The 22,943-nt window shown below is 48.2% G+C and overlaps 1 protein-coding gene across 1 annotated transcript in view; it reads left to right on the plus strand.

The window, feature by feature from the left end:
• Positions 1 to 1,156, plus strand: part of HS1BP3 (HCLS1 binding protein 3) — a 532,368-nt gene extending 531,212 nt beyond the window's left edge. Inside the window, exon 7 of the mRNA XM_078647732.1 lies at positions 105 to 1,156. Within this exon, the coding sequence (XP_078503858.1) occupies positions 105 to 357 (253 nt within the window). The 3' untranslated portion in view covers positions 358 to 1,156. The remainder of the gene's footprint in view (positions 1 to 104) is intronic.
• The last annotated feature ends 21,787 nt before the right edge of the window (positions 1,157 to 22,943 follow it).

The raw sequence follows: 22,943 nt of genomic DNA on the forward strand, positions 1-22,943 counted from the left end.
TTTTGTTGATGTTCCTTACGAAACGCCTACCACAAAGTGTCGCAATTCTTTTTGTTTTTCTGTAAACTATCAAGTTACCTCACGTATATTTCTTTAATTTTTAGAGTCGAAGAGGATTTTGAGAAACTTTTGAAGATGGGTTCAAAAACCAGCGGTAAAACGAAACCGAAGCTGCCAGCTAAGCCAGCCAAGCCAGCCCTGCCGAAGAAACCCACAATTGCTGCTAAAAATGTGCCAAGCTCAGCTCCACCTACAAAGCAACCAGATCGGAAAGTAGAAGTGATGGATCAGATAGACATTCTGAAGTACATTCAGGACAATGAATCTTCAGATAAGGATTCACTGAGTCTTTTTTAAAGGGAGACTCTAACCCTGCAATCCAAAGAGCCAATCATATTAAAGGCTGCCTTGCATTGAGGTGTGGAGTAGGTTGAATCACCATTCTAGATGTAATGCAGGGTCCTTAGAAGAGCACCTCCTCTGGTCAAGGCACATTTCTTTCAAGTTCTATTTCATCAGCTAGTTTTGGTTTATAGATATTTATGATGCCTCATATTAACTTCAACATTTACAAATGAGTAGCATCAATTTTTGTTCAATAGTGTCAGATTTCTAGAGGAAATTTAATTGCTAATATTGTCACATATGTTGCTTAGAAGGTTTATCCGTATAACACGTTCACACTCAGTTATACATGATGTTCTTTTATGGGATTTCTTTGTCCTAGGGAGTACTTTGACAACCTATCTATCAGCCAGTTTATCTCCCACAATACAGTGCGGCCACAGATCTAACTCACAGAGGATATAAGGTAGTGCACCGCCAGAGGCAGTATGAGTTCAAGGAATACAACTACTTAGACACAGTATTTTTGAAACAATGCCAGTGCTGGACAGTGCAATAAACACCCCTCCACCCCAATGTGTTCACACAAGTAGGGTGTTTTATTTTTTCACCTTTTTTGTGGTTGCACATATATTTCTTTACTTCATGCTGAATATACCTGTGCCTCAGATCCAGTGGAAAAGGTGTGCCAGAGTGTATAATATAGTCAAACTAAGTGTACTTACTTTGTAGGGGGAACATTGATTTCCCAGGCTATTGTTTTTTCTTTTTTGCAATCTTAGAATCTTATCAATAAATTGCGATAATTCTAGTTTGCCAGTGCAAAGTTTATTATTTTAATTATGGAATGTTGATTGATAGAAATGTATAGACTGTAGGTGTTCCCATTTTCATTCCTGTAAAAGGTGGGCAGGCTACCATTACGCTTGTTTTTTGTCATGAAATACATGAATGACCCCACCACAAGATCCCATTCCCAGCCACGCTGGCGGGCCCTACTTCTCCTGTTATGTTCACGTGCATTTATAAAGCGCACATTCACCAGATGGTCTCTTGGCCCTAGGTAACTGATCGGTCTTCATCCCCACTTATTGGTAAGCCTGTCTGAAAAGCCATGTCTACTAAAGTTTCCTAAATGTAACAAGATCAGAAGTGGACCTGAGATCCAGGGGCAGGCTATACCATACTCGAGGGGCAGTAGCGGCGAACCTACGCCCTCCAATCCTTTGTTTTTTCCAAGAGGGGATCACCAGAAAGTGAAGGTGGCTAGATCTTCGTACTCTAGTAGGGCAGTATTTTATGATCCGAGGCTTCACAAATGCGGAGTAATTCAAGTAAAGGGATTTTAAAACGATAGAACAAGCTGGAAACATAGTTCTCTGTTCGGCTGGCAACCAATGAAGGTCCATGGTGGCCTGGGAGATGCGGTAGAGTGTAAATCAGCCAAGCGGCCTGATTTTGGATTAGCTGGAGCCTGCACAGGAGGACTTTGGGAAGACCCAGGTAAAGCGAGTTGCATAGTCAATTCTAGACATGAATAAAGCTATAATTACTTGGGTCAGAGCCTCCCTAATAAGGATTTTTTTAAATCTTTTTTTATGCAATGAGCTGGCAAAAGCTAGCTGAGGTCACTGCTCCTACCTGCTGCTTGAAGGATAGTTCCTCATCGATTATACCGCCCATGCTTATTACAGCTTTTTTGGGTGCGGGGGGGAGGACCTATCTCACTAGGCCAGAACGATGGGGTCCAATAAAACTAAAAATGCATAAATTATCCCCCAAATAATTGGAACAAAAGTATTTGTTTGCAACAAGTATGGCCCACATTAGCAAATGTACTAATCAACTATGCCTCAAAGAAGGACAACTATGTTGGAGCCACAACCTCCTGCAATTATTGGATGGATACATCTAACTGCAGGTTCTTCAGTAGCTCCTGTACGCTGGCAGGTGACATGGCCAGCCTCTGGATGGTACAAACATGCAGCTGTATATAGGAGCCCACGTGCGCAGATATCTGTCTTTATTTTTTCCATGCCTACTAGGCACAGATCTTTCTTTCCTCACCTCCTTTTTTTTAACAAAATGCTACACAAGTCTTCTCAGAAGACTGCAGATTATTCAAAATATTATGGGTCAAAGGTCCACACGTTTCCATTTGGTGCCTCAGCCCCAAGCGTGACTAGAGGACCTGTGACAAATGCTCCCTCATGCCTCTGAAGGCCATCAAGGAGGGATTTGTTTTGCTCGAAGTCCCAATACCTTTCATCATTGTCAAACAAGTCAAGATGAGGGCAAATTACAAGTGAAAGCTTAAGCGCAAGACATCCAAGCAGGGTGTGATCCCCACACTGCTAGGGAGTTTCCCCCTACGTTCTCCAACGTTGACCCGATTCCTGTCCCAGAGCCCATGCACCTCAAATTTCCCAGAACACATTGAACTCTGCATTAGATTGAGGCTTTCAAGGGCCACGCTTCTGGAGTTCAAGGCGGTCTGGTTCCTTTTGGTGCTCCTTTTGGCCTCAAGGATTTGTTAGGGGTTCCAATCAGAATGCCACATGCAAGGAGCCCCCATTGCCATCTGAACCTTTTCAATCTCACTATGACCTTCCATCAGCCCCAGGCCACACCTCGATGTCTCTGCTGCAGGTCCCACCATTTGTCCCTGGCTCAGGGCCAGTTAAGCACCAGCGGCGCCAGTTATACATTACATCCACCAGTCTTAGAGCACATCCACTACTGTTTTATACCTTGCCCTAGGTTAACATCATTAAAATTACCTTCTTTGGTAGGTAACTTCGAAGTAATTTTAAAAGCACTTTTCCACCTTAATTGAGACTCACCAAACAAAACCCGCTCCGCTGTAATCAGTCATCGCAGCACACCCAGATGAACTAGGCATTTTGGGTGGTAACCCTATGATGAAGTTGCCACCATCTAGCGTTAGTGGATGAGGGTTCTTTTAAAAAACCCTAAGAGGTTTTTTTCCACACACATGTGAGACGGGAATCTAAAATAGGTTATGGATCATATAAGGGAGCTCGTTTTTCATTGATTGTTGCAGGATCGTAACAAGGCCACTCTTTCTTGGAATCGCTGATTTGAAGAAAGGCAAGGCGTACAAACAGTGACCTTATTGCAGTGGATTGTTACACCTTGGTCAAGATAGCGCCTTAGGTCTCAATACCCTAGAGCATAGACCACCAACATGGCCTTGACTAGAGGGGTTTAGGTACTAGACATCTCCCAGGCGGCTACAATGGCATCAGTCCACATCTTCACCAGGCACCACTGCATAGATTGGCAGGTCCACAAGGGGGTCATTTTGCCCAGGACTAAGAGGGCAAAATGACCCCCTTGTGGACCTGCCATACAGGGCTTGTGGTCATCCATTCCTCACATTGGCCTTTTTCGGACACTGCTTTTTTATCAATTTGAGTGATCATGAATCTGTGGTTGGAAGTATCCACCAGATGAATAAGTTACTTATCCTCAGTAACACTCTTTCTCTTTTAACCGCAGATCCCTCGTTTCCTCCTCTCTCTTCCATGGAGTGGCCTTCTGGTGCTTAATAAGGTCCCAAGACAGGTGTTACTCACTATTTACTGCCTCAGTTGACAGTTGCACAGGGTCTGAGGGTGCGCAATGTGTGAAGGAAAAAATTGACGTCAGCTTAGAAAGGTGTCACCTATATGCGGCTCCATGTCATCACATCTGGAGGCAGTGCAGAGTTGGGACAGAAGCTGATCCCACCACCTCTTGGTGCAGGAGCCATTACATATGTTTCTGGATTCAGTCTGGCACCTGTGTGGAATGCAGAGGTGAGGGATCTGCGTTTAGATAGTATCCACCAAAAAGAGTATTACCAAAGGTAAGTAACTTTGGGCCAAATGTACAACCGTTTTTTGCGGTCGCAAAGGGGCATTTGGCCCATTTGCGACTGAAAAAAACGAATGTACAATGTACTAACCCTAGTTGGCGATTCGCTAATCTATTAGCAACTCGCAAAATAGGGTTAGCTACTCGCTATTAGGAAGGGGCATGCCAAGAGCGTCCCCTCCTAATAGCGAGTGCAAATGCCATGTATGAGTGCTTTTGCCTTAACAAGCCCTGTTTTGTCTTCTGTTCACCTTCTGTACTGATCTGTGTTAGGGTACAGGCTTGTGCCCCACACTGGTGAATTGTTTAAGGTATTCCTTTTGCATAAAACTTTCAATTGAGTAAAAAATTGAAGACCTCTGTCCGGCTGGACATGTCGCTCTAAATATAGAATTGATTTCGTCTATATTCATTGCTTCGCGTACATTGCTTATATGCATGGGACCATTGTTGTTGTTTTATAATGTATGAGTGTGCGTCGCAAAAAACTCGCAGTTTACCACCTACTTCAAGTAGGTGGTAAACCATTCGCAAACGGGAATCGGTCCCCGTGGGATCCCTCCCCTTAGTGAATGGGTGCGCAAATATTTTTCAAGGGCAGTATGCTGTGGTCCCAGGGACCACTGCCTGTCCTTAAAACATTAAACTGAAAAGTTTCATTTTTTAAATGTATAGTGTATAGTGTAGGAGAACGGGCTGCATTTAAAAAAAATGCTTTATTGAGAAAGCAATCCCAGATATGGTGGTCTGCTGACCCCAGCAGGCCACCATCCTTGGGAGTGCTAGCCATTCCCAATAGGGTCTCAAATTGCAACAGTCTCATTAATATTCATGAGGCATGCAATTTGCGACGCCATCTGGAATCGCAAACAATGTCTGAGACACTGTTGTACATTGAATTTTGCGACTCTCAAATTGCGTCTCGCAAATTGTTACAATTTGCGAGTCGCAAAATTCAATGGTCGTGCATCTGACCCTTTATGCATAGTACCCAATCAAAAGAAGCAAACATACATGCACTCTCCTTATATCAAGAAAATAATACCGTTAACTTTTTGTTACATTTTCCACAGTAATGGATGTGTATAAAATTATCAGATTGCACTAATCTTGTGTGCAGGATTCAATTGGAGGATGCTCCTTTTCTGTCTTTTACCAGCCCCACAAATGACCACATACACAGATATGGGAGCCAATGATAGAAGATGAAAAATTGGAATGGTACAAGAAAAAACACTGAGACACTGGACACTACCTGCCTCATCACTACGGCTGGTCAGTGAGGCCTTCTGGATGTAGTGGATCTCAATTAACTTGTCCTTTAGAGTGCAGAGCGTAATTGTGATTATAACTGGATATATCTAAGCACTCTTTGCAAAACCAGCTCTCTGTACTTCGATATGAGGCTGATAGTTTCTGAAACCTAAACATACAGAAAAATATTTATCTTAAATATACAAGATAAGTAGTATTTCTGCCTATGTTTTGAATAACGACTTAATGTTTCATCACTACACACTTTCTTGTGGGCCAGGGAGCTGCTTTGCAGAGAGGTGTTCAGAGGCCACGCCCCTTTTTACAACACTCTGCAATGCAGCTCCGTGGCGCATACTGGAGGTACCTGGTGGGCTGGTGGGCTGGTAGGCTCCTAGGGGTCCTCTGGATTGAAGAGGAATTAATTCCCCAACTTAAAACGCGCCGCAGGGCGTGTTTGCACACACATCACCTCAATCCCCGCCCCCTACCTTCACCACTGTGCAAACTATACCGTGGCGCGTTCTAAGTTGGGGAATTAAGTCCCCTTGACAACTGGGGGTACCTGGGGGCCAACTAGCCCACCAGGAACCTCCAGTATGCGCCAGGGGACTGCGTTGCAGAGAGGTGTAAAAAAGCACGCCCCTCTTTACAACACTCTGCAGCGCAGCCCCCTGGCGCATACTGAAGATTCCTGCTGGGTTAGTTGGCCCCCAGGGACCCCCAGTATTCAAGGGGAATTAGTTCCCCCTCTGCAAACGCGCCCGGGGGCTGCGTTTTAGAGAGGTGTAATGAGGCCACGCCCCTTTTTACACCTCTCTGCAACGCAGCCCCCTGGCCCGTTTGCAGAGGGGGAACTAATTCCCCTTGCATATTGGGGGTCCCTGCGGGCCAACTAGTCCACCAGGAACCTCCAGTATGCTCCAGGGGGCTGCGTTGCAGAGAGGTGTTCTGAGGCTACGCCCCTTTTTACACCTCTCTGCAAAGCAGCCCCCTGGCGCGTTTACAGAGGGGGAACTAATTCCCCTTGCATACTGGGGGTCCCTGGGGGCCAACTAGTCCACCAGGAACCTCCAGTATGCGCCAGGGGGCTGCGTTGCAGAGAGGTGTTCTGAGGCCACGCCCCTTTTTTGACCTCTCTGCAACAAGGTGCAATGAGGGGGCATGGCCTCCTCCCGATCCCGTTTTTTTTAAATTTACTTTTAAGAAGGGGGGCTGTGTAGCCCCCCTTCTTTTTCTTTTTTTTTTTGGCCCTGGAGACCCCACCCCCCAGGGCCTGCCCCCAATTTAAATAAAAAAATAAACAAATCGGGAAGGGGACCGCGTGGCCCCCCTCCCAAGGGCCAAAGGCCCATGCCACGGCATGGGCCTTTTTTTTGTTATATTTTTAATTAGGAGAGCGGCTGCTTTGCCCCCCTCCTGTGGCCACTTATGGTCCCGGGGAACCCCATCCCCCGGGGCCGGCTATTTTATTTATTTTTGGGGAGGGGGGCCGCGTGGCCCCCCTCCTGGGCCACCTGTAGACCCGGGGACCCCATCCCTCGGGGCTGACCCACTCCGTTGGGGACCGTGGGGGGGTCCCCAAGCCGCCCATGATCCCTGCCGGCTCCCCGCATCCTGCGTGAGCCGGCATTGCTTTTCTGCATGGGGAGCAGCTAACATGCTGCTCCCCATGCAGAAAAGCAATCTGCTTTGGTTTTTGAAAGAGAGAGCAGGTTTCCTGCTCTCTCTTTCAAAAACCATAGCAAACACAGCAGTGTCCCGGGGGTAGGCACCCCGGGACACTGCAGGAGCCGGCCCTGGGAGGTGGCGGTCCCTAGGGCCACCACAAGGCTCCAGGAGGGGGACCACGCGGCCCCTCTCCCTACAGTTAAAAGCCCCGGGGGGTGGTGGTCCCCGGGGCTGGGGGGTCCGTCACGGACCCCCAATTTCAAAATGTAGTGCCCCGGGGAGGTGGCGGTCCCCGGGGCATGTGGGGAGGCTTGAGCCCCCCCACACAGGTTTTTTAATTAGTTTTTTTTTTTTAAAAGAAGAAGCCCCGGGGGGTTGTGGTTCCCGAGGCTGGGGGGTCCGTCACGGACCCCCCAATTTCAAAATTTTGTGCCCAGGGGAGGTGTCGGTCCCCGGGGCGTATGGGGGGGCTTGAGCCCCCCACACAGGTTTTTTTATTTGTTTTTTTTAAAAAGAAGTCCCGGGTGTGGCGGTCCCCAGGGTTCGGGGGGGGGGGCGTGTGCCCCACGCTATTATACTTACTTTGCCCTGGGGGTGGCGGTCCCCGGGGTAGTGTGGGGGGGGATTGGGCCCCTCACACTTTGTTTTATAAAGCCTCCGGGACTTGGCCCCACCGGGGGCTAATTAGAATTAAAGCGCAGGAGCCCGCGCTTCGTTTTTTCAGATCACAGACGGGTACAGACCACACGAGTGAGATACAGGATGAAACATGCTTTATTCCTCCATTACTGGCAGCATGACGCGTTTCGACCGGGTAAACCCGGTATTGATCACATGACATGATCAAAAGCCAGCGAGTTGAAATGCCAAAATGTAAACACATACTCCTCCCATTTTAGCATTAACAGTGAAGACATACTTGCATAAAACGGCAACCACTTCAATTATAATCAAGCTAAAGTGTAGCAAAATTAATAAGAATAAATTGCAGATGACAAAGCTTATACATATAAATATATAATATAATAAATATCAATGCTTATAATCATAAGCAAAAAATGTATCAATCAAGGGCAAGTTTACAATATACACTGAATAGAAAGTCTAACAATCTTCGCTGAAGCAGAAGTTCGTGCAAACAACAGCATCAAAAAAGTGCAAATGTGCAGTGGAAATCACCTTTTTAATCTATAGGAGATTCATTCAAATATAATAACATCGGATGCCTGGTGCCAAAAAAGTGCAAGTGTATGAAACAAAAAATAAAAATTCATCATCATTACAATTAGTCCCTGGACAAATATCAAAACATAAATGTAAGTACAAGCAGGGAAAAAGTACGAATAGTTTTTCAGTGCATCAGAACAGTAAATTCATATTCATATGTATTGAGCCCTATATTAACTCTTCAAAAAGGGCTCAATCAAATCCTCAATTAATCAATTAAAGTGCCATAAGCCAACTTTTGCACAATAAATAGCTACCCGGACCCTACACCACATCTCCACCAGACTAAAACCAGTAAAACTAGTAAAACCAGTTAAAATCCGATAAAAAGATAGGCATAAAAGGACACAGATCAAATTCATCAGTACAAAATAGAGCTTAAAATTCATCATAAATAGCAGCAATATAGAGTGTTACAAATATCTAGGTTACATGTATCAAATAGAAACAGTGAAGGGACACACCTGCCCCAAAATAGGATTGAACAGTCCAAATGCTTAATATAAATACTTAAAAGAGATATTAAATATTTATAAAAAGTTGTATAAATCTTCCCCTGTGTTGGGGGGGCGTGGCCAACAGCATGCAGGACTAGACGTGTCTCCCGGGAGCTCCCGGCCGACGTCTACATATCCGACAAACTACATATCACCACTAGCCAAAACTCACCCACGGGCTGTCCGGGGACGCCTGGAGAGGGACGAGCGAGCCGCAGTCCGAAATCGAAGCCCCCAGAGTGAGTTCCGACGACCTTGACACGGCGCCCATGGTGAAGGTGTAACGGCCGGACAAGATGGCGGCGCGGTGACAGACAGAGCAGCGCATCCCACTGGGCACAGGAGATAGCCTGTGAGTAGAGTGGCGCAAAACGGGCGCTGACACCTGATGAGCCCGGGGTGCCATACAAGCCCTGGTGCCCTCAAGACCGCCCGCCGGGCGAAGAATCGAAGCAGAGCGGAGGCGCTCCGGTGAAGCGAAGGCGGCAGGTGAGCGGACTGCGGAGGGGCCGGAGTCGGAGGTGCCCTGTTGGACGGCAGCTTCCCCTGGGCCAGAGAGAGTCGCCGAGCCACGAGCTGAGTTGACCGGGAGCAGCCGGTGCCACCGTGACGCGAGGAACACCTACACAACATGGCGGCCGCTCCCTCCGACTGACGACAGGAGAAGAGCTCTGCGGGGCCCACGGCGAGAGACAGGGTCCCCTGCCCACACAGGCTACAGCAGAGGCCCAGAAGAGGTACGCAGGGTACGGCCAGAGAGGGGGAGACGTGGCCACCGAGACCACGGAGGCTGCCTGCCTTTACCAACATGGCGGCCGCGACCTCCGACACCCTCGGTGAGTGAGATGTGCGAGGCCAGGCGGCTCTACGCAACCGTGTCTACAGAATCCGGCAGTGGGGTGCGAGAGCCTTGCAACGTGGGGGTACTGTGGCAGATATACCCCCTCCACCCCAACCCCACTCCTCACGCTCTCACCGTCAACACACAGGGGTGAGCCCACAGGAAACGCCGGCGACCACCACGCAAACTCGGAAGGGGCGCCCTCTGACCACGCCGGGGCCGCAGTATTAATCAGACAGCTGGCACTGAGAGGGGAAGCCCTGTGAGGAGTGGCACAACGCAAGGTTGGTGCGCCGGGGAGGAGATTTCCTGAGCTCAGTCAGGGCAAAGGGCCTGGTGGTGGGCTGAGACTGTATCCAGCGGATGGGGACACTCATAGAAATCTCGCTAGACATGCCACTACGTGGAGGGGGCCCCCCCACAGCGACATTTGAGGGGCGACGCCGCGCAGAGCAGCACCGGGACGTGGTGGGACAGGCGGCGCAGATGGTCACTAGGAGACACACGGCTGGACTATCCACTACCAGTTAGACTGGGAGGAAAAGGAGCGCCAAACCAGTGCACCATCCTGGTTAGAGGTACTAACGGTGGGGCTGCTCCGTAACGGGGTGATACTGGGGAGCTGACATAAGGCAGGCAGTGCCTGGATGCACTAGATTCCTGTTGGACACACTACGAGGAGACAGCCGGAACCAATCTGCCCGCATCCTCCATCGCTGGGCGCACCACTGAATCAGTGAGTATGGGGAAGAGGGACCTCGCACCCAAGCATCCCAAACAAGGCACTCTGGATGTCTTCGCGGCGCCACGGCCGCCCAAAGACAGCACGGGCCCGGCAGCTGAGGGGGCCACTGACACGGACAGGTTGCTTGCAGCAATCCAGGCGTCGAGATCGGACATACAGGAATCCCGATCAGCGTTGGAAGGCAAGATTGGGGAAGTGGGCGCGGAGGTCACACTCCTGCGCCAAGATTTCAAAAACCTCTCCGCCAGAGTGACTGTGACGGAAACACGCATCGGAGAGGCGGAGGATTCGATAACGACACTTCGAAGAGAAATGGCGGAGCTTCAGGCGTCACACAGACAGCTCCTCTGGAAGGTGGACGACGCCGAAAACAGGGCAAGACGAAACAACCTCCGATTCGTAGGATTTAGAGAGGGAATCGAGAGGAACGATATGACATCATTCTTGCACAAGTGGCTCACGGACACCTTCCCAGGAGCCCGTTTTTCCTCCTGCTTTCTGATCGAAAGAGCACACAGGGCACTCCTTGCGAAACCCCCGGAGGGCGCACGACCCAGGCCAGTAATCGCGCGCTTCCTGAACTTCGCTGACAGAGACTTAATATTGCGGGAAGCGAGGAAGATGGGCGAAATCCGGGTGGAGAACACCAACATAATGATTTTTCCGGACTATAGTCAAGAGGTCCAGAAGCAGCGGCGCTCCTTTGACTCGGTGAAAATCAAGTTGAGATCATTGAACATTACGTATATGTTGCTTTTCCCGGCAAAGCTCAAGGTCATTTACAAGGATAAGGCACACTTCTTCAGTCATCCGGAGGATGCATGGCAATGGCTGGAGGAGAGACCGATCTTTAATGGCAGGGAAATGGCTGGGAGTGAGGAGCTGGCGAGGGCAGTACAGGAAAAAGCGCGGTGGGGCTCGCCAAAACAGCAGAGGAGGAGATCCAGGAGACTGTACTCGAGATACACAGGAACCCCATACCGTGCACGCACACCGGCGGGATCTAGGAGGGGTAGATCCGAATCACCGGGGACGTCGAGAACGGCACGCACGCCACAGGAGGCGCCACGGGAACAGGCATGTTCGGAAGGAGAAGGGGAACACCTCAGCGACTCGAATGTGGAGGACGAGGTGTCAGACAGTGACCGGCGCTCCTTACACCCACTGGAAACTGTGATCCGGCAGTTGGAACAGGACGTATCCGACAAGAACTGCAGCACAGTACCGACTACACAAGACTCCCACTCGTGAACCTGGAGGAAGTGGATGATTTGTTTGTCGGCCGGGACACGGACACGACACGCAAGTGGCCAACACCCCTTTGGTTGTTGTTTCTTTTTTTCTTTCGTTTAACCCTTTTTGTTTTTTCAGGTAGAGTTTACTTGTTAACTGTAACAGTTCTTTCACAGTCTTGACACGAGCCCAGGAGTGGTGCATACCCTTGTCGGGGGTGCAAGCCCGACGGGGGGGATACACCACAGGACAATATAGGCGGCTCTTGCGGGTCGTAATTCTATAGTGGGAGGGAGTGGGGGGGTGACAGACCGACTTCTACTGACAGCTTGGACCTTGGTGGGGACGAGTCTGGAGGGAGAGGGAGGTGGGGTGGGGGGCGGGAGAGGGCACAGGGGAGCTTCAACAAGTTGGGGGAGTTGGGGGGGGAGTTGGACATGGGAACGCACGATGAGATACAGTCAGAAGAATGAGAGTCAACGTTGTCACACACAGCCGCTAGGGTCTCCTACTGACCTCCAGAAGACCTACACAGTATGGCAGGTACACTAACAACCACAGAAAGAACATACAAAGGGATCTCCATTTTGACTTGGAATGTTAATGGTCTGGGGTCCAAAATAAAGAGGGGATTGGTGAATTCATACATAAAGAGGACTGCCCCGGACCTCATCCTCCTGCAAGAAACTCACCTTCGGGCGGGAAAATGTACATTCATAGCGAGGGGGAGGTACAAAGTCTTGAATCACGCGGGCTACACGTCGGGCGCCAGGGGAGCCGCAATACTAATTAACAATACACACCCCTTTACCGTCACACGCACATGGAGCGATCCACAGGGTACATATGTGGGAGTACAGGGTTCGTGGAATAGAACACGCATTACAATTATCTCAGTATATGCCCCGCCTAAACTTCAACCACGCACGCTCAGAGAGGTAGCGTCCATCCTACTGGAAACGGCGGACACGATGCAAATATTGGGGGGGGACTTCAATGACGTCATGTCGGAAGAATTAGATCGTTCGGGAGCAACACGCAGAGGGGGGACGCAAACAGCCCTTGCGAAATACGTGGCAGACATGGGACTCACTGACGCGTGGCGTTGGCGACACCCGCTGCAAGAGACGTTCTCTTTTTACTCGGGGGCCCATAAAACTTTCTCCAGACTAGACTACATTTTTGTTGCAAGGCAGTACCTATCGGAGGGAGATGAGTTCACGTACAAGGCAAGGGGAATCTCAGATCACTCGCCCCTATATGCGATATTAGGGAAGAATACAGAAAGGCGTGAGACGGAATGGCGCTTGGCAGCTTGGGATCTTCAAACCCCTGAGATAATACGGGGGCTGAGGGCAGACATAAAAGTATACGTAGCGGAGAACAAGGGTTCAGTGGAATCTAACACCATCTTTTGGGAGGCCATGAAGCCGGTGTTGAGAGATAGGCTTAGAGGGAGACTGAGAGACGAGCGAAGCAAACAGCACAGGGAGGCAACAGCGTTAGAACTTGACATCCTGACTCTAGAAAGACGCTACCTTGTAGACCAAGGGGAAGGTATATTACGGCAGTTGCATGACAAACAAAGGGAGTATAGGGAATTGGTCTCTAATGAGGCAAAGACGCAAGCCCTAGCAACGTTGCACCGCCTGTACGATGTAGGCGACAAGTCAGGCAAGCTCCTGGCATGGCTTGGCAGGAAAGAACGAGCCGCGAGGTGGGTGGAAAGAATCAGGAAGGATGAGGGAGGCCTAGAAAATACCGACAGGGGCATAGCAGAGGCCTTCGCACTTCACTATGAGCACTTCTATAGAGGCAGAGACCTCGGGTCCGTAGACGAGGCCCTACATTATATGGAAAATCTGGATATCCCAGTATTAGATGAAGAACTCAGCACCCCGCTGGAGGCGGGAATCACTCTGGAGGAGATCTCCACAGCCATCAATAAATTAAAAACAGGGAAGACACCAGGACCCAACGGGTTCCCGGCAGAATTCTTTAAAAAGACGTCCGACCTATTGACGCCTCACCTGTTGGCTCTATATGTTGAAGCCTACGAGCTAGGGAGACTCCCACGCGATCTAGCATTAGCGACCATAGTGCCGATATACAAACAGGGCAAGCCGGAAGGGGATTGTGCCTCGTACCGCCCCATATCTCTCCTGAATATGGAGGTGAAAGTACTGGCCACAATTCTGGCGGCGCGCCTACGGACAGTTGTTCCAGACCTTATACACACAGACCAATCCGGATTCCTGCCGGATAGAGCGACGAAGCTTAACCTCCGACGGACACACAACTGGCTTCAAGAAATACAAGATAGGACGGAGCCGCACTGGTTCCTGTCCTTGGACGCTGAAAAAGCGTTCGATGCGGTACATTGGCCTTTTCTCATGGCAGTGTTGCGGCGGTTTGGCTTTGGTCCACACTTTCAAAAGTGGATAGGGCTGCTATACGCGGCACCGAAGGCGCGGGTACGTGTGAATGGGTGCCTATCGCGCGAATTCCGTGTGGAGCGGGGCACGAGACAAGGCTGCCCGCTGTCCCCTCTGCTCTTTACTCTCACCATAGAAATACTGGCTGCTAAAATTCGACAGAACCCAGAGATCCATGGCTTCACGTGTGATGAGTCAGGGGTTACTCAGGAAAAAGTTTCATTATATGCCGACGATGTACTGTTGTATATTACGAACCCCGAGGTCTCCGTGGGGACATTGTTCAGGGAGTTAGAGGGCTTTGGGGAGATGGCAGGCCATACCATCAACTGGCATAAATCAGTCTTATATATGCCACAGGGAGCAGTACAGGGAGTAGCGTTGCCGGACCGTCTGCTCACCACCTCGGAGGGGTTCCAGTACCTTGGGATCTATGTCACTCTGGACAAGAAGCTCTCGTTCCAGAGAAATGTAGAGCGAATAATGAAAGAGGCAGCGGAAGACATGACGAGATGGAGACAGTTGCCGCTCACCCTACTGGGAAGGGCAGCGATGTATAAGATGATTACCCTACCCAAATTCCTCTACGCACTTCAAAATGAGTACTATCCGCTCCCGACTAACACTATCGCCAGAATCCACGCAGACCTGCGGTCATTTCTATGGCTAGGCAAACAACCACGCATTGCACTCCAGACACTCCAACGACATCAATATAGTGGAGGGATTTCATTACCAAACTTGGAGGCGTACTATTGGGCGGAACACCTGACCCCCATTAATGCCTGGTTACACGCACCAGCGGATCACCCGACATATGCGCTAGAAAGGCATAAACTGTCTGCACACAATGTCCTTCACTATCTGTATGGGGGTAAGGCAGGGAGAACGCTCTTGCCCGCTACTGTGATTACGATTCGAGCATGGACCCGAGCCACGAGATCCACGGGGTGGGAAGGGAAGCCAACACGTCAGACACCACTATGGCACTGCAAATGGTTCACGGAACTCCAAAAACTGAGAGGTTTCCAGAGGTGGGATGTCATAGGGATCTCTACTATTGGGGATGTGATTAGTAAAGGTAAGCTGAAGACATTTGCGATGCTGCAGGCAGAGTTTGGATTACACCACACACAACGATACAAACACATACAGCTTGTACATGCATGGAATGCGCAGCAGATATCACTACAGGACATACCGGAATATTCACCTCTAGAAGGGAGACTCCTACAGGAACAGATGGTACACCAGGCAGTGTCTCTCACGTATAAAACCCTCACTAATAATATGTTGGGAAATTTGGCGAAACTCAGAGGTGTATGGGAGGCGGACGTAGGACACCTAGAGGACTTAGACTGGGAGCTGATACTGATGCACCCCCGAGAAGTGGCCATTAAGTCAAGGCTGAGGCTGATCCAGTTAAATGTGCTACACAGGACATACTTTGACCGAAGGCGTCTCCACAAGATGGGTAGGATTGCAGACGCAACATGCCTTCGGTGCAATGCTGAGCAGGGAGATTTTTACCACACTATATGGTCCTGTGACAAGATTCAAATGTATTGGTCTCACATCTTCGCGGAATTAGGGGAGGTGTTGGGAATAGAGCTAACATTAGACCCGAAACTGGCGCTACTAGGTATGGTGACTGAAGTAGACCTGCCACGCCCACATATCATTTTCCTGGTGTTGGCACTAGTGGTAGCGAAGAGGGACATTGCGAAATATTGGGGGGTGGCGGAGCGGCCAGAGATAGAGGAATGGAGGAGGGGTCTGGACCTCTATATGGCAGCGGAACGAGTGACATACAAATCTAGAGGCTGTCCCAAAAAATTCCGAAGGATATGGAGTAAATGGAGACAATACCATGGCCTGGAAGTGGGGCAAATAGGAGGCGTCACATAGAGGGGTAGACGGCGGAGGTTGGAGTGGGTGGCTACCTGATACTGACGAGGGCCCGTGTACTGCTGAGACAGTGAATCATTCAGAGACTCCGTACATGTGGGAGGCTGTATCGTGGCATGGGGTGGGGGAAGAACACTAGTACACTATGCACACATGTAACAGATGGACCAGTGACACATGGCTTGATGGACATGGGGGCTGACTGTCACCCCTTGAGTGGGGCGTGCTATTAGTTTTGTGGGGAGTTGTGGGGGGAGGGGGGGGGGGGGAGTTGTGGGAGAAAACGACAAAAGCAGGATAATGGGGTTCCATGTGGAGCGCGTAAACTTGGAAATAATTGCACGCTACTGGAAGAACAATGTGTTGCCGCCCGGCCCCAGGGTTGTGGGTACAACGGCTGTGGAATAAGTACTTTATGTAAGTTTGATGTGCTGGTGTGGGTTCGCCACACCTGTATTCTTTTCATGCCTGCACAAAAATAAAGTTTGAAAAAAAAAAAAAAATTCTTCCCCTGTGTTAAGACCATTCGGAATCTTGGTATATAGAAGTAGAATATAATGGCTCTCCAACTGTCTGAGTTTTCTCTCCCTATCGCCACCCCTTTTAGAGCATGGGACTGCAGCAATAGCAAAATAACTCAAATCATTGAAATTATTCTGATGCACTAATTTAAAATGACGCGCCACAGGGTAACTGGGATCGGAGTTAACTATTGATCGGAGATGCTGCAAAATGCGATTGAAAACCTGGAGCTTAGTGCTCCCAATGTATTGAAGATGACAAGAACATTGTAAAACTTAAACTGCATAATCAGTTTTACGGGTAAACAAACCTTTAATCTTGTTAACATCTTGACTAAAGGCATCACAATATTCCAGAGTGTTAACCCCAAACTTACAGGCTCTGCAGGAACTGCATTTACAAAAACCTGTTCGATTGGAGAGTCAATTAGAAGATTTAACTACCTCTGGACTGGTCTTAACCAAAGCATCCCTCATAGAGGGAGCCCTCCTGAAAGTAATACTTGAGACCTCACTAAGCAGTAGTGCCAGGGTGATATCAGTTCTTAGGATCGACCTATTACAAATCTTTTTTTCATAACAACTATAGGTTGTAATCAGTCTAACTGCCATGTCCTCTTTTTTAGACACAATGTCTCTGACAGGAGTCACTATTTCAGTATTAATTGCCTGAGGGGATTCTTTAGTAGTTAAAACCATTCTCTTCAATGCATTTTTTAGATCAATCTCTTTGTAACCACAAACCAAAAATCTTTGGAATGATTCATTGAAACAAAATTCCAAATCATTCTCATTGCTGCAAATTCGTTGAATTCTTAAAAACTCCTCATAGGGGATTATCTTAATAAGATGGCGGGGATGGGCACTAAAAGCGTGGAGAATTGAATTGCCAGCAGTACTTTTCCTATGAAGCTTGGTCTGGATGGTATTCTCAGAAATATATACTTAAACATCCAAAAATTCAACTCTCTCATTGCAAATGGTAGCTGTGAATTATAGATTGAGCATATTATTGTTGATGCTAGTCACAAATTGTTCCGCAGTTTCTCTAGACCCATGCCACATTAAAAACACGTCGACTATGAAACGCCATAAGTTAATGATCCCTGTGCCTTGGTTTCCATTGCAGCCTGGGGCGTATATATATATATATATATATATATATATATATATATATATATATATATATATATATATATATATATATATATATATATATATATTACCTACTGGCGGTCACCAGTAGGTAGTTCTAGTTTTATAGTTAGGACCTATTTTCCATAGGAAATCCGCAACATTCTATTTGAAATAACTTTGGCGCCCGTAGACGAATCTTCGCGAAATTTGCAAAACTGGTGGGGCGCTCTGGTCCACTCCTATCCTGAAATTCTCGGGGTGATTTGTCAAGCGGAGGCCGAGAAAAAAGGGGGTCCAAAAACGTGTTTTCCCTATGCAATTTTCCATAGGAACCTTTAATCGCAGCTACAGACCGAACTGCTGAACAGAATTACACCAAATGTGGCAGAAAGGTAGACATTGGTTCAGAGTCGTGCCTTTTTGTTAAATGGTGTAAATCTGTTCAGTAGTTTTTTAGATATTAAAGGAAAAAATACATATATATCTGGGTGGAGCCTAACCACACATCTCATCGTGAGATCTGATTGGCTGTCAGCACTTCATCCAAGAAGTGCGGGCAGCCTTTTTGGGACCAATACACATGATAGCGCCTCATTAAAAAGCATTGCAGTTAATAGAAGTTTTAAGACTTTAGTTACATTATAAATCATTTGTTGATGGTACCATACTCATTTTAGGAATTATGGTGTGTTCTAAGGTGATTTTACCATGTGAAAAAGCCTTCTGCTGGCATATCATGAATCATGTTTGAGAGAAAACTATTTTCTCATGCTTTTCCCACAGAGGTTTGGAAGGTGATCTATAAGCTAAACTGAGAGCATATTTTCGGTAAATTCACATTATCTTTCTCAGTCATGTGAGAATGAAGTCTGACATTCTCAGTAAAACATGAACATCCAACAAGGGCAATTGATTCCTTTGTGTTCTACTGCAGCTTCCCAGAGTGTTCTAAAGAACAACTAGAGCGCTGACAGTCCTACTTATGACAAATGTATGGCACACCCGAAGCCATCTTGATTGGAATAAAGTGGTAACTCTTAAAACATTTAATTTAAAAAGGAACAAAATGAGGGGGTTCATTTTGCCATAGAAAGTATGCTTAGTGCTGCAGAAAGAAACATTAGGGCACATTTTGAGTGACTTCTCAAATCCTCTTCTATTTCATTTAAAAATTCAGACATGCAGACTGAAACATGCACTGTCAATACCAGCAGCAGACTTCCCTGGTGAGCAGTAGCTTTACTACAGTGATCTAATAAGCAACTAGAGTGCTAACATTCTTAATTTATGGCAAATGTGTGACACATCTGAATGCCTTCTTGATGGAATCAAAGTAAAAAACTGAAAGTATTTCCTACTGAGGAGACTGTAGTAAATGAGGAAATTAGGAAACTTCATAACAAATAAGTCTCCCGAGATGGCCACCAGAGACAAAATAGCCCAAATGTAGCACAAATATCACCCAGATGTAGCTCAAGTATAGGCCAATGACAGAATGTCCCAGAGTGTTCTAAAGAACAACTAGAGTGCTAACAGTCTTACTTATGACAAAAGTATGGCACACCTGAAGCCATCTTGATTGGAATAAAGTGGTAACACTTAAAACGTTTAATTTGCAAAGGAACAAAATGAGGGGGTTCATTTTGCCATAGAAATTATGATTAGTGCTGCAGAAAGAAAAATGAGGGCACATTTTGGCTTCTCAAATCCTCTTCTATTTCATTAATAAAATCTGACATGCAGACTGAAACATGCACTTTGAATACCAGCAGCAGACTTCCCTGGTGAGCTGTAGCTTTACTACAGTGATCTAATGAGCAACTAGAGTGCTAACATTCAGAATGTATGGCAAATGTGTGACACATCTGAATGCCTTCTTGATGGAACCAAAGTAAACAAGCATTGAACATGCAATAGGTCTCACCCTCGTTTAAGTTAAAGTAATTAGGTTGCTTTTTAGCTTTGCTTGTATTAGTGTTTTTCAATCTTTCATGAACATAACATGCATATGTATGCATATATGTATATGTATGCATGCATTTATATTTGTATGTATATAGATATGCATTGTATATATGTTTATATATGTATGTGTATAAAGATATACACATACATATATAAATGCATATGCATATACTAAAGTGCATATGTATGCTTGTAGAGAGAGGTGTCGAGAGGTAGAGATATAGAGAGGTAGAGAGTAGTAGAGAGGTAGAGAGAGGTAGAGAGTAGAGAGTGAGTAATAGAGAGTAGACAGTGAGTAGTAGAGAGTGAGTAGCAGATAGAGAGAGTAGTAGAGAGAGTAGCAGAGAGTGAGTAGTAGATTGAGTAGGAGAGTGAGTAGTAGGGAGTAGTAGAGTGAGTAGTAGAGAGAGAGTAGTAGAGAGTGAGTAGTAGAGAGTAGTAGAGAGTGAGTACGAGAGAGAGAGTAGAGTAGTAGAGTGAGTAGTAGGAGCGACCCTTGACCCTGTTGTAGGAAGGTCGCTCCCCATGCCACACGGCTCCACCAGACTGCGCCTGCCCTTGACCCAGCGGCTGCTGAGTTCGAGACCCTCCACCACCCGCAGGCTGCCACCTGCGCCTCATCCCTGGTGGCCAGTGGTAGGCCCGTAGGTTTGTTTCTGCCCGCGCTGTTGTTTTTGTGCCCAACTGTTTTAATTCTGTACTGTGCTTTGTATTGGTTCTGATTGTGCCTGTTGCTTGCTGCCTTGTTCTTGCCTTGCCTCTTGCCTTGTTGCCTCGCTGCCACCTTGCCTCTGCCTGTGCTTGTTTCCGCCGCTCCCGCTCCCCGCAAAGCGGACCGCCCCCCTACCCCCATTCGTCCGTTCCCCCCACCAAGCTGCTCTTCCCTCCCACCTCCCCTTCTTAGGGTGGCCGCTGCGCAGCCGCGCCGCTGGCGCGCCGAAGGCACACCTAAGGCAAGCCCGCCTGCGCCCGTCTGCACCTGGACTGCGCCCAGCGCCAGAACCCCTGGACCCCGAAGACACCACGACACCCGTCTGCACTACGACGCCAGCACCCTCCACGCACTCAACCCCAGACGAGAACACACCTGCTACCGGGCCACACCGAAGCGCACCCAAGGGCCCCCGTCGAACTTTGGGACCTCCTCAACTCAACCGCCCCAGACGTTGCCTTCTTGACGGTGACCTGGTCAAACCCCGCCTCAGCACCCGACATCGCCATAGCCATCCCGGAAGGCTACAATATCTCTCTCAGAGACCGCACCAACCGAGTAGGAGGTGGAATTGCCATCGTCCACAAGAACACCCTTAGACTCTCGACTAATACTGACGACACCCTCAGCACCGCCGAACACTTGCACTTCCAGATCCACACCGACCTCAACACCACCCTCAGAGCAACACTCATCTACAGACCCCCCGGACCCAGACCACAGTTCAGCGACTACATCGCCGACCTCATCAGCTCCCATGCCCTCGCCTCCTCAGACTACATCCTCCTCGGGGACCTGAACTTCCACCTTGGGAACAACAACGACGCCAACTCCGCCACCCTGATCGACAACCTCGCCAACCTCTGACTCAGACAGCATGTAACAACACCCACCCACGCCGCCGGTCACACTCTCGACCCCATCTTCACCGCAAGCCCGCACATCTCTTTCAACAACACCACCGAACCCCACTGGACCGACCACCGCTGCGTCCATTTCACCTTCAGAAAGCCCACCACACACACCACTGCACCCAACAGATGCCTCGCCACTGCTGGGGTAAAGTCACCAAAGAGCAGCTAGCCACCACCCTCGCCCAGAGCCCACCAGCTGACCCAAATGAACCTGACACCGCCGCCCTCAACCTCCGACAGTGGATCAACGACTGCGCCAACACTCTCGCCCTGCTCAAGACACCCTCCAACAGCCACACCAGCAAGAAAGCCACCTGGTTCACTGATAACCTCCAGACCTCCAAGCGTACTTGCCGGAAACTGGAGAAGAACTGGCTACGCGAACGATCACCAGACAACCACATGGCCCTGAAAAATGCCACCCGCAGACACCATCAACTCATCAGAACCGCCAAGAGGACCGCATTCAAGGACTGCCTGGATAGCAACGTACACAACAGCAAAGAACTCTTCAGCATCGTGAAGGAACTCTCCAACACCAACGACATCCCCCCTTCGCAGGACCTGTACGACTCACTGGCCACCTTCTTCCACCGCAAGATCGCTGACATCCACGACAGCTTCAAAGCCACGACCGCCCTGCCGACCACCGAGACCTCCACCCCCGCGACCTCCAGCCGCCTGATCACCTGGTCCAACGTCAACAACGATGACACCATCAAGATCGTGAACTCCATCCACACCGGATCCCTGTCTGACCCATTTCCACACCACGTCTTCAACAAAGCCAGCTCAATCATCGCCCCCCATCTCCGGAAAGTTATCAACATCTCCTTCCAGACAGCAACCTTCCCAGAGAACTGGAAGCACGCCGAGATCAACGCCTTACTCAAAAAGCCCAAGGCGGACCCCAAGGACCTCAAGAACTTCCGCCCCATCTCACTGCTCCCATTCAGATTTCAGATTTTAATGTCTTTATTTCGATAAATGAAATCATAAAAGACAACTTAGCAAAATATTTACAACAATATCGACATCAATTCATGTTACAAATCGTTATATATAAGGAAAAGGGGATAGTTATACCTATGTATGTAAAATCATCACTATACATCCTGCTTGAATCCAAAGTTAAAAAGTTATTAAACCATCAACGACAAAATCTAGACATTATTTAATCCAAATATGTTATCATAATAGTTAAAAAGCTCTTAAAATGAGTTTTAACAGGTATTAGTGGTGGGCACTATACAGCTTACACTCTGTCCAGTAACGATAGGATTCCTTTTTGTTCTGATTACCCAAGCCCAACCTAGGTATTTAGCCAAGCATATCACAATAAAACCAGTTGTGTTTGTTTTTAAAACCCATATTGCATCTGAAGATTTATTACAGTTCATACGTTTAAAAATGGGTTTTAGCCACTTTGAACGGGGTTCGCTATATCGCGGGCAAACAAACAAAAAGTGTCCCTCTGTTTCCTTACACCCAGGGCAATGGCTACATAGATTACTAGTTTTGTTATTCCATGTTGCTGTGAAGGAATTGAGGGGTAAGGTGCCCACCCGAAGTTGGTGATATAATTTTTTATCTAGGGGCTTTGAGATAAGATCCCAATATAGCTCCCGAACCGGATCCAATTTAAATCTTAAAAAACGC

Source organism: Lissotriton helveticus, chromosome 6 (assembly GCF_964261635.1).
Source record: "Lissotriton helveticus chromosome 6, aLisHel1.1, whole genome shotgun sequence".
Taxonomy (NCBI): domain Eukaryota; kingdom Metazoa; phylum Chordata; class Amphibia; order Caudata; family Salamandridae; genus Lissotriton; species Lissotriton helveticus.